The sequence below is a fragment of the Styela clava genome, chromosome 8 (genome assembly GCF_964204865.1).
Source record: "Styela clava chromosome 8, kaStyClav1.hap1.2, whole genome shotgun sequence".
Taxonomy (NCBI): domain Eukaryota; kingdom Metazoa; phylum Chordata; class Ascidiacea; order Stolidobranchia; family Styelidae; genus Styela; species Styela clava.
The window spans coordinates 13732204-13744316 of NC_135257.1; the positions used below are offsets into that span (position 1 = coordinate 13732204).

At 33.5% G+C, this 12113-nt stretch overlaps 1 protein-coding gene across 1 annotated transcript; it reads right to left on the bottom strand.

Annotated features, from left to right (window-relative positions):
* Positions 1-3018: 3018 nt before the first annotated feature.
* On the bottom strand, positions 3019-5220 carry LOC120345540 (uncharacterized). Its single transcript, XM_039415025.2, has 4 exons — positions 4875-5220; positions 4334-4583; positions 3832-3915; positions 3019-3530 (listed from the first exon to the last, which is right to left on the bottom strand). The coding sequence occupies exons 1-3, from the start codon at positions 5135-5137 to the stop codon at positions 3877-3879; spliced, it is 552 nt and encodes a 183-aa protein (XP_039270959.2). The 5' UTR covers positions 5138-5220; the 3' UTR covers positions 3019-3530; positions 3832-3876.
* Between the last annotated feature and the right edge of the window lie 6893 nt (positions 5221-12113).

A 12113-nucleotide genomic window follows, 5' to 3' on the forward strand; every position in this document is an offset into this window, starting at 1 on the left:
CAATCTTCTCCGAATACATTATTACTGATCATCAAGGTAAGAGAGATGACAGCAATGTAAACAAACGCTTCCGTTTTAGAATTGTTGATTGTTCTGATAACAACAACAATCTTCAAACAACGGATTATGATCGAGAAGACATGATACATCTAACCACTCACATTCGTACTTGAAATTAGTACAAACATAATTACTGAAATACAATAAAGGGGTCTTTTAAGATCACAGAGAAAAAAGGAAAAGGTGTTTGTTAACGCACTTTATCATCATACTTGATGCGGCTTGGAAATAGGATTCATATTTTTCAAAATAGATTTACCAGTAACCCACACTCGATTGATTATATTAGACTGTTTTTAGACGATGTTCCAAATTCCCCTTCTAAATCGATTGGCGGTAAAAAAGATCACAGTAAGATTTGCTTAACCGTCCAAAATTAGGCCCCTGGGGGGCAACTCTACAGCAAGTTATATCGTGGGAGACAACGCTTATGAGCATCTGGTGATCGCATGAGAAAGCTATTCACGTTATGGTGCGAATTTTCAATACTCGGGTAATTTGTAACCATAATATTTTTATGACGTGATGAGTTTATTAGTGTGGGAATCTTTTACTCTCTTGGCCGCCCCTAATTTAATCCGGTTGCCGTAAAATAACAATTCCATATTCAGGTTTATGGTCAATATAGAATAAAATACAGTAGCTGGTTTAGAGTAGGCGGTATAAATATATCATGTCCATCCATGGTAATTGTCAATGCTCATTCAACTTCATTTTCTATATGGTGCTTTCATAACTTTAATCGGAATTGAACACAGAATTAGTAATTTGCATGCAGAGCTATATCGGGAATTGATTTTTTTTTCTAGATTCCAGACGTGCTCTAAAGTGAGTCTAAACCGCTTGCAAAATGCGGTTTTATATACTGTTATGACCTGAGATATTACCCAATGATTTGCCCATCCTACAAATATATAGGTCGTTCAAATCATTTTATTTACATTTACCAAATTATTCAATTCATGATTATATGAAATGACGACTTCCGATCTATCCCATTTTATTTCGCGTTTACGGTTTTGCATTAAAAAAAAAAATTCTAGTGACAAAATTTCAAAATAATACGGTGTATAAATAAATACCTTCACATTCAATCAATGGGATTGTTATTTGTTGATAGTTACAATATTTTGCTAGGCATATCATGCTGTTAAACTAAATTTTTGACAGTATAAAAGATTGGAATATACATGCTTGATATGCAACGATGATATGCAAATATTAACGATTCACATTATTTTCGAATGAAACTGATACACAAAAATATTGGAAGCCTGATATCTCCCCGATCGTGATGGGAGTATAACTGAGACGATCGAATGTAAATCAAATTCAAAAATGAAATTGGGCAATGATTTTTAGGTTATGGCTATAATTGAAAAGAAAAAAACCATAACACATATGCAACAGACAGTTTTCAGTTCATATGAATCGCAGTAACTTTACTTGATTGGTGTCAGTCGTTTTTCACACATATATCATATGACAGAAGCAAGGTATATCGCATGTCACAAACAACGCTAGAATATTTGTCATTCATAATTGTTTTTGATCGAGTATGAATGGGCCATATATGGAGAGATACATAGTAGTTATCTTAGTCTCTGATTGACTTGGTTTTTCTTTTTTAAATCCTAATTTTAACAACATCAACTCATCATGCATTTTATAATAATGATATTATGAAAATCAAATAACAATATTTCGTGTTCAAATTATCAAAACAGTTCGAAATGCATGATTTTTAATGAATTGTCAACTGAGATTGTCTAAGGTGAGGTAATTAATATATAGTATTGCCGTATATATATATTATATTGGAACTGTCGAACATAAATGCATAATCAAAACATGATAATTTGCTTTCATTGGGAATAAAAATAAAAACAAGCAGAAAGGTCATCTCAGTTAGGTGTTGCCATGTTTGACAAATTTATACCATAGGATTATGATCAGATAAGCTTAACAAGTTATATCAGTACAAATTTCTTATTTTTCAATAGATTAGTCACCATCTGGGCTGCCAGGAAATCATTTTCAATTGAATAATCTCCGATTCAAACCGTACGAAGAAATTATTACGAAATATTGCACTACATTTCAAACTATATCCGGTGATATAGTCTTGCTCTTGAACATGTGGTTTAAACCGCAAATTTCATATCCTGCATTTATGGTATTTATTGCATGTCAGTTATGCATTCAATAATGAAATTTTCCGCGTTTTTAGTGAAATAAAAAGATATGAATTACACTGGCCATCGCGAGCCTTACACAACGATATTCGGGGAATTCGGGCATTTTTCAATATTTGATAATTCGGTGCTGTCTTACAAATTTTGATAGTCTTATCTTTCATCAATTGTGGATTGGACCAGAAGAATGTGGAAAGTAATCCTACAAGCGAGGATCTTACTTGTTCGTTTTTAGTCGTTGCGCATTACATGCATGACTGAGGGCACGGCTAAGGACAATTGCCAAATCCGCAATCAGCCTTCGATACACATATTAACCCGGAATAACATTAAAATACGTAAAATGTCAAAATTCAAACGCATATTGACAAAATGCATTGGAATTAAAGACTATAGTGAATAATCAAAACAGATCTAAAATTCTAAACTGAAAAAATGTGGAAAAACGAAATGAACCAAGCGCATGTTCCTAAAACACATATTCTGTACCACATACACCTAAGTCCTGTGAAATTTATAACTCATCTGAAACTTTCTACTATACTTAAAAAGTTTGCTTTTACGGCTTCAACTCTCGGCATGCAAATATATTCCCTCCAAGTATTGATTACACAGTATCATAATAGCCCAATAATACACAGCGGACAAATGTAGACAGTAGCCTACATTTAATGACCCGCCATGACATTGAAGACAATGATTGGAGATTCAGACATCTAGAATACTGCTTACCCATGCACATAAGTTTTGCAAAATTCATATATTTCTGTTTTGTCTATATTTTATTGCGTAGTTGTTTAACAAGGCGAGCCAAATTTCAAGGTAAAAATCATAAATAGAAATAGGATATAAGGAAGACACAAAGATCAATAAAGGAAGACAAAAGCACGTGAAGGTATAACTGCAATAATATCACAGGATAGTGTTAAAAAAAGAAATTACAAATTAAATGACAAAACGCAAGCCCCGGCATGATGTTAACATCAAAGCACGGGGTAAGGCCACGGTTGGTTTGCCAATATAAAATCAAAATATAAAAAATAAAGAGTAAAATAAAATAAAACTGCAATTCGGAAATTACGGATGCATAATGTTTGGTCTGCTACAACATAGCATTGTTTATACATGTTCAATATTTGGTCCGGTTTTGTTACTTGGCAATTCTTCGTCGTCGAATAGCAGCTCGGCAGTTAATTGGAATGTTGCGGGATTTGAGGGTATCTCTCCTCGTGGTTGCTCGTTTGTTGTTTCGGTGTTCACCAATCCGTCTCTTTTCTGGAAAAGAATATATATTTTCATTTAATTATATGTGATTGAAAAAGTTACGGTGATGGATGGATTAGGCACTACAAAGAAACTGAAACTATATAGTTAAGCTATGACAACTAACAGGTTATGGCTGATTAGACCTCTCAGAAGTTGGTTATGACTGTATTTTAGTTAGAAACATAATTATCATAACTTTATACCGCATATCTCCATTGGTTTCACGAATCCAATATCTCACTGTTGCGTTAAAATTCGAAGTACCGTGTAGCGATGCTACATTTCAGAATACAAAACAATATCAACCTACCTTCTTGGCTAAACGCGTTTGCTCGATCATTTTTATGCAAGAATCTCAATTTGATGGGAGATCTTCTTCAGACAATTCTGAATCCTGGAATCAAATAAAAAATATTCAAAATTGGGACCGGAAAAAAAATATTCTACATAGCACAAAATACGTGTTTGTGGTTACTAATATCTTAAATAGACAAAACCAGCCCACCATAGCGCCGATTTACAGAGACTGGTAATTATAGAATTACGAAAACCTACTATTAGTGTTGAAAATGGGCGGTTGATGATGGCTTGAAAAGACGGAATTAGTTGCTTAGTCTGGGGTTTAGACAAAAGGCGCCACACAGTTTTTTGTGTGTCTACTTTTGGCTAATGGACCTAAAAATACATGAAATTTGTCTAAAGCTTTCGGTTTTGAGACGAAATTGTGGAAATACCACCTTATTCATGGGAATATAGTTGATAATTGTCTACGTCAAAACGAAAGGCAAACAAGCTGTTAACTTTCGACTTACGTTATGCTTACTGAATTCCGGCCTTTTGTTTTCTAGTTGAGTCAAAGGTGTTCTTCCGGACGTTTTCATAAAAAGTGGCGTTGACGTCACTGGAAAAAGACCGGGAGGTGGTGGGGACTTTTCACCAAGCATGGAATGTAGATCACGAATATAGTCGATGGCGCTTAATACAACGTCGAGACTTGTCACAGGTTTCGTCTGTTGTTCCGACAATGAGGGGATCACACCTCGAAGTTTTTGGTACAAATTTCTAAACATAGAAAACTATAATTTGATAACCATTTCATATTTTTTAAATGGGCAAGTAGGAAGCAAAATTAATTCCATTTGAACCGTTATATTATTTGCTATTTATGACTACGTTTTATGTAAAGTGGAAATGTGCGAAAACACAGATAGTAGCAGTATAAGGTATAAACGTGAAGAATTATATTTATAATACATATCCAGAATACCGGTTTGGACTCAATGAAGTTGATGTAAGCCACTTAACATGTAAATCAATCAAATTGAATTATATACAAAATAAAAGTTTACGTACCTTAGTTCTTTTGCCTCTGATGTAGATTCTTCAACTTGTTGTTCTTTTCGGTTTTCCTCTAGTTTTGACTTATATTTCTTACAAAACTCTGCCCGTATCGTTCTCAATGCCGGTGGTGTGCCTGTGGTTTTAGCACCGTCGCTTTTGATGTAAACCGCTTCTGAAGATACTGGTCGTCTTATCTCTGATCTGCGTATATTTGGTGAAGCTAAAGGGCTGTATCTTGAAGCGAGAGCCATTGTTTGCTTGCTTGCTTTCACCATAATTGCTCGATAATTAGATTTCAAATAATATACAATTCTATCGTAACACAAAAATAGATCGAAAGCTCATTCAGTATTTGATGACGAAAACGCGTTGACAGTAGCTTTTATACAAAACGAGCGCGTTCCTTTTTTTCTTTCTCTCATTTTCTTCATCGCTCTCGTTTTTGTTTTGCTATTCACTCAATTGCTTGATGACGTCACACTATTGTTTCAAATTGTAATTGAAAAAAAAAAGAGAGTGTTGACGGCACATTGAGAGAGATATAGTTGTTTGAGTATCTTGGGAAAACGAAAGTACTAATTGTCTGCCGTTTGTTTCCTACCGTGTGCAATCGAAGTCACTTAATTTCCCGTTTACGAGGAGACCTCTTCCGCCCACCTCTCTGTACTTCAATATCCGGCATATTATGACCTCGTAACTGGACCAAATGTCGATAATTTGGTGATTCGCACATTCTGTTTTTAATTTATGTTTCCTATATGTAGTTCTTCGACCCTTTCAAATTAAAGAAGGTGTTAAATACTTCTGAATGTTTTTCTGGCCCAATTTTAGACTAATTTCCGCTTCCGAACTTATCACAATAACTCCAATTCTAAAATTGTTCAAAGCATTTTTCGAAAGTAAAAAAGACCAGTTCGAAGGTGCAACCGAGTTACATGGTAACATTCAAAAGGTAGGGACATTTTGCGTTTTCAATGGGACATTTTGCGTTATGTTATACGCATTTACTTTTAATTATAAATCCATAATCCAGCTTTCATTAATTTGCAGCTTATGAATTATTCAATTAATTTACTTATGCATTGAAATATTCATAACGAAATCGCATTGCAATGCGGATTATTCTAGCTCCACCACATAAGTCCTTGTGAAGATAGTTATAAATTCTTTCGGTGAGATTTGGGCGTGGAAACCCTTTATTGCTAACAAGATAAGAAGTAATTATGATATGCATTGTCCCCGAGTCTCAACTACATTATCAGGTAATTTACTGGTACGTGTTTCAATATTATTACGCGCATTTATGTTGGTATAAAAAACAATATGCAACTAATCTGACACATGTACGTATTTTGAGTATGTATGTGTATGCATGTTTATTTACTTCAAAATGTAACATTATTCGCATAATGAATAAACAAAAGAAGCCAGGCCTTGTTTATCTAAGGCACAGTTGTGAGACATGTGGCCCCCATAAGTATAATGACAGTTAAAGACTTTTGTATACAAATATGACAATACACATGGATGCAAGAATACCTAACAGCACGCACACACTAGGCAGCACAATGTCAAGATATACAGTAGTTAGTTAATGAAGGGTCTATCTCCTAGAATGTGTATTTTCTCCCAAAAATATAAAGTAGAACAATTTAGAAAAACACGGGTCCACAATTAACTAGAGATGAAATTCTCGAATAATTCTATTTTGTTTCAAAATAAGAACGTGATAAATTGTAGGTGTAAATGATAAAAAAGTGTGAAGACCGTCCATTCACCTCTTAAAAACTTGGCCGAAGTTAGTTCTTGTATGTGCGAAAGGAATTCGAGGTTAAACCAACATTTGGTGACACCGGGTGAAGTATGTTCAATGCGGTAAATAAATAGTCGACGCCGGCAAGTCGGCTTGATTTGTTGGATTTTGTTGAGAGAGACAACAAACGCTCATTAGCTTTCAAGCAAGCAAATTGGGCCTTGTTTCGAGTATGAGTTAATGTTAAATGATTCGTCTGGGTATGGATAATATTGTATGGATATGGGTATGGATATTATTGTATCCAACAAAATTATCATTGGATTAGTTAATTAATTATTAATATGATTGAAACGCGGTTATACTATATATTTGTATATCTTCGGTGTTTAAGTTTGTATTGAACCTGGATACGGGAATAGCGTCGCCAGCAATATGAAAAACAGTTTCGAATGCACAAAAAAAGATCATATGTGTCTCATTCATGTATCATCAGGAGCAAAGAATATTGCTACGTATACGGGAAATGGCACGGAGATCTGAAACGAACTCCCATTCATGAAATTACAAATTGTTGCAAATCTGTTACTTACATGTCGAATGTAATTTTTTATGCCAAACTTTGAAATAGGTTTTTCATAGATGATATTGAAAAGCCGATGGGCGATACAACATCGCATCTGATACGTACGAGGCATAAATCAAACAGATCGTAATAAAATACGACAGCAAGTCGGCTTAATCATGTTTGCATTTGAACTCATTGGTCTAATTCAAACTATGGACACCTGGAACTAATCCGCCAATAATTATGCCATAACTTATACAGACACCTGCAAATATCATATATATTTTTATAAAACGCAAAGATGACTTAATCCGACGGCAACAGAAGTGCCAGCCATGGTTGATGCAAAAGTATGCGATAATTTTGAAATTCATTTAACATGTCCTGAAATGATTAGGTTTAGCAGTGCGCAGGTCACTAAATAATAGTAAATTAATCGTGTCTTCAGGTTAAAATCTGTCTCCCTCTGAACATCGGGAAGAAATCGTTTATGCTGTAAGCAATATCAACATATTTATGAGCGTATTGTAACAACGGAGATTACAGCGATTATGGAGCTGATGTTTGCGCATGACTCCTGGGCAGCAGAAGTTTGATAATACTCCATGCAACAGACCTGCATCAACAGTTCGCACAAACAGACGATGCCAGGTAATTCAAAAGACTGCGATAAAGAGATAAATTAATACAGGGATACCAGATTGTAAGAAGCTGTTATTCAGGGACCAGCTTGTTTTGCGTATCGTTAGTTTGGAAATAACAGTTCAAAAGCCCATGTTCGATAAAAATTTAGTCACTGACAATTCTGATTTGAGGCGACAATGCGCCGTAGGAATTGATGAGTTTGTCATGTTATTTGGAATTCTTGCACCCAGTGGGTCGGTGGGTGATTCAGATTGTAGTAAGGAATTGAATTTTTACACATATCACTTACAAAATAGATAGAAAATAACACTCAGTTGCCAATTGTTTCTCAATATTTGGGCCTATTTTTGCAGCCTATAAAACATGTTCCCAGTACAGTTGGATTCCTAACCAGCTGTGCTGTTCATTGTGTCGCATTCTCAATGAGATTCCATCAACTGTTATGATTAAATATAATAAAGGTATTTAATTACAATTCCAAATCGTAAACAATCATCGTTCATATGACGTAATAAAAGCCTTAAATCGGCTGAGTTTGGCGAGCACAGGTGCATAGGTTTCTATTACAACTTTTAATGTGACTTTATTACATTTTAAACAAAAAACAGCGCACGTGGCGCCATAAAACATACATTCATTCTTTAGTATTTCGTTATAACATCACAAAGGTATTATTTATTTCATAATAATAAAACTATGTGATGAAATGATTAACGATATAAAAATGTCTGTGGTTACGTCTCTCTCTACCAGGTAAAAATTAGGGCACGCCGAAATGGTTATATTTTGCTTCTCTCGGCATTGTTGCTCTCAACACCAAAATGTTGGTTTGCTCAGAGCATAAGTTGGAGCGTAGAAGATGTATATAAAAATAAATAACTATAGAGCGTGGGCCAGAAATTTACGTTCTGTGAACAAATTTTCTTAAATTTTGTGAATCAACAGCTCCACCTGACGGCGGAATCAAACTAAAATAGTTTAATGTCTACAGACAGTCCTCGCCTACAGACAGTGAAATTGAGAATATTTTGAAAGCATAAATACGTGTTATACTTTGGTTTGAATAATTGCATATATTTTAGCAAAAATCGCGTTGGTGTAAGATAAATGGACATGATTAACGATAAATGCAATCAATACAAGTTATCTGGCTTTTAAGATAATTGCGCACATAATTAGACATGTGATCCTACAAAAGCAAAAATTTAATTGAATGATTGTGTGAACAAACAAGAGATGGGTGAGAAATTGACCACACCCAAACCAGTAATAACATGACAATATTATTTGGTTTGTTGACTTATCTGTACGCTGAGTATCAGTATGTTAAAGGTACTTAAGTTCATTTTCAAATGATTTATTTCAGATTGAAAGATGCATTCAAATACGATTTTTCAACGCCCGAAACAATATATATTTGAAAGAAGCTTTCAGTTAATGTCTTCAAATATTAAGTGATATATCATATTAATGTGAAATTCTTGTAAACAAATCACGCGGATTTGAGCGCTTTCATCTTTTTAAGATCAAGGGCATTAGATAACAACCGGACTAATCACATTGTTACAATGCAGGCATCGATGGTGTAAAATCAATAGCAAACATATTCCCTGCGGAGAGAAAATTGGGTCAGCATGCTTGTGTTTGACCTCGTATTTCTCTGATAAACCTAATTTATTTTTGAGTAATTTACAGACGCCTAATTCTTAAATAGTTTGAAACAAGTAGCACACATTTACATTTGACATTGATGCATTTTCAAGAACGACTAATATTACATATTAAAATGTATATCCATATTAATCACCAAATTCGAGATATCAGCAAAAATATTTCTTGTCGAATGTTACTTAGAGTTTTATAAACTTGAAAAATGAGAAACTTCACGATTCGACTGGGAAACAAAATTTTTAAGCGTGTGAATCTCGTTCCGGGTAATACAGATATGAGGTTGGATTGTAATATATCCTATTTTGAGTTTCATGAATTTAACAGAAAAAACCTATCATATACCAATTTCATTTTTTTTAAAAGCATTTCGACAGTAAACAGCCGTCCAGACGATTGTACCAATCCGTTGTGTAATACATTAGAAGCATGGTAATTTTGCTTGATTTTCTTGAATTGAACGACGTAATTGATTACATATAATGTTTTCAATGAATAAAAAATTATTATCGGAAGAACGATGTATTGATTTATTGCCTTATTTTTTATTTACTAAATTACTGTTTGCAATTTGAGATAAAATAAGTGTTTCATTTTTTAGACTTCGAATCCATGGGCATATCAAAGATCGTAATGAAAATATTGTACTATATTAAGCCTATCATGTTGTGAATTTGATATATATGGAGTTCCTATATATAATTAGTATCCCTCTTTGTTTTTACGCGTTTATTTCGTTTATGGTTGGATACAATTATGCAAAACGAAAGTAACACAAATATCAGTGGGTAAAAAATAATCCATTTCTATCTCGATGGGAAATCTTTTTTAGTATTGATTTAACAGCCTCTTAAACAATGCGATTATTAATAATAATCGGCGTTGATGCATAATCCTATTGTAAATTATGATGGATGAGATTGTTTGAAGTATACGCACAAATGAGATTTTCTTTCTATATAAATATTTGATTAGGAGGGAGGAGAGGCTCAAAGCGCACATGTACCATGCGAATTTGCATAGATGTACATATCAAGCTCCCACTTGATAGTGGGAAGCTGCCTATACACGTAAAAGTCGAACTACACTGGGAGGAACGAAATTGTGCTTATCAATGCGGAATGTATATATACTGATACTTGTTACTTGGTATCATACTCACGAAGCTTATCAAAATTTACAATATTCTGTACTGATTGTCAGACTCAAACCTTTACCAATATATATCATAATCAATTTTAAACAATTATGTGTGAACATATAATCATATTAGAACAATATTTGCAGAAAAGAATGCTTTATACGGTTATCACGATATTAGTTAAATTATTCATCACCAAATCATTATCAAACAAAAGAAATTATTTACGAAATAATCCATGAAATGGTGCATAATATCTAATTTTGCTTTCAGAGACAACAACACTGCAGTTTCACGAATCAATGTAATTAGTTCGACTGGTTTTCAAACGTACTGATTTCATTGAATGTATCTTAAAAGATAATAAATATTAGCAATATTGATTTAGAATATATATATATTCACATACGACACACTTTATCTATAATGTACAAAATAGAAAATATTGACGGAAGGAATATTTGCTGGAAATGAATGCTGAATATAGTCAGAATTTGGAAGAAAACTCGATATTGATACAGATACAATATCTTAATCGAATGTGCGAGCCTGCGAAAGCGCAATATAGAACGTACATTTGATCAAACTCAAAGATATACTTGTTTGTCAACGATCACATTAAGTTGTTTTGGTCAGAAACAAGGTTACTAAATTGCATCTGCATGTAACAGAAAGGTGGTCTGATCAATGGAAAAAATAGATGATTATAAGCGGTTTTATAATATTAGCACTAAGTGATATGTTTACGGCTCATGGCGTAATATCTCGTGTGTTTCTTCATGTCTGTGTTTCTTCATGTCTCTGTGGTATTATGAACTGGAAGTAAAATTAAATAATATTAACATATGAATATTCAACTCGCATTAGTGTCAGTCTTTGATAACATAAAACCATATTTATTACATCTATATAACGAAAACTGATTATTCAACTATGGATTCTTTTGTCTTTGGGCCTAATTATCTAAAACATCAAGAGTTTAATCTACGAGAAATTATAATCTATGTTCTTTTAAACGAGTATTGCTTATTTTATTCATAATTTTAATAAACATTTCATGCAACTTCAAGTTACTGACTCCTTGTTATCTTTACGTATAGGTCTTACAGTCATTAATAAAACAACAATTCATAATAAAGAAACAAGCACATTCTCATAGTAGAGCAACTGTGTAGCAATTCGGTAAAAGTGGAATATTTCACTCAAACTCAGAATTAGTTGGCGATCATTCAGTCAAAGCTGTATAATATATATCAGTACGTTTACTCGAGATAAAAACTGATAGGAAAAATTAAAGAAAAATCCGTATATGACATCCTTAGGTGTGTAGTTAAAATATTGTTTGTTACAAGAAGAAAAATATTGTTATGCATGTTTATAGTTTACTAATTTGAATTATTTGAATAATATTAATGCCTGAATGACATGCCTTCGCATTTGCAGGCACTGATGGACTGAACAGATGATGACATTAAA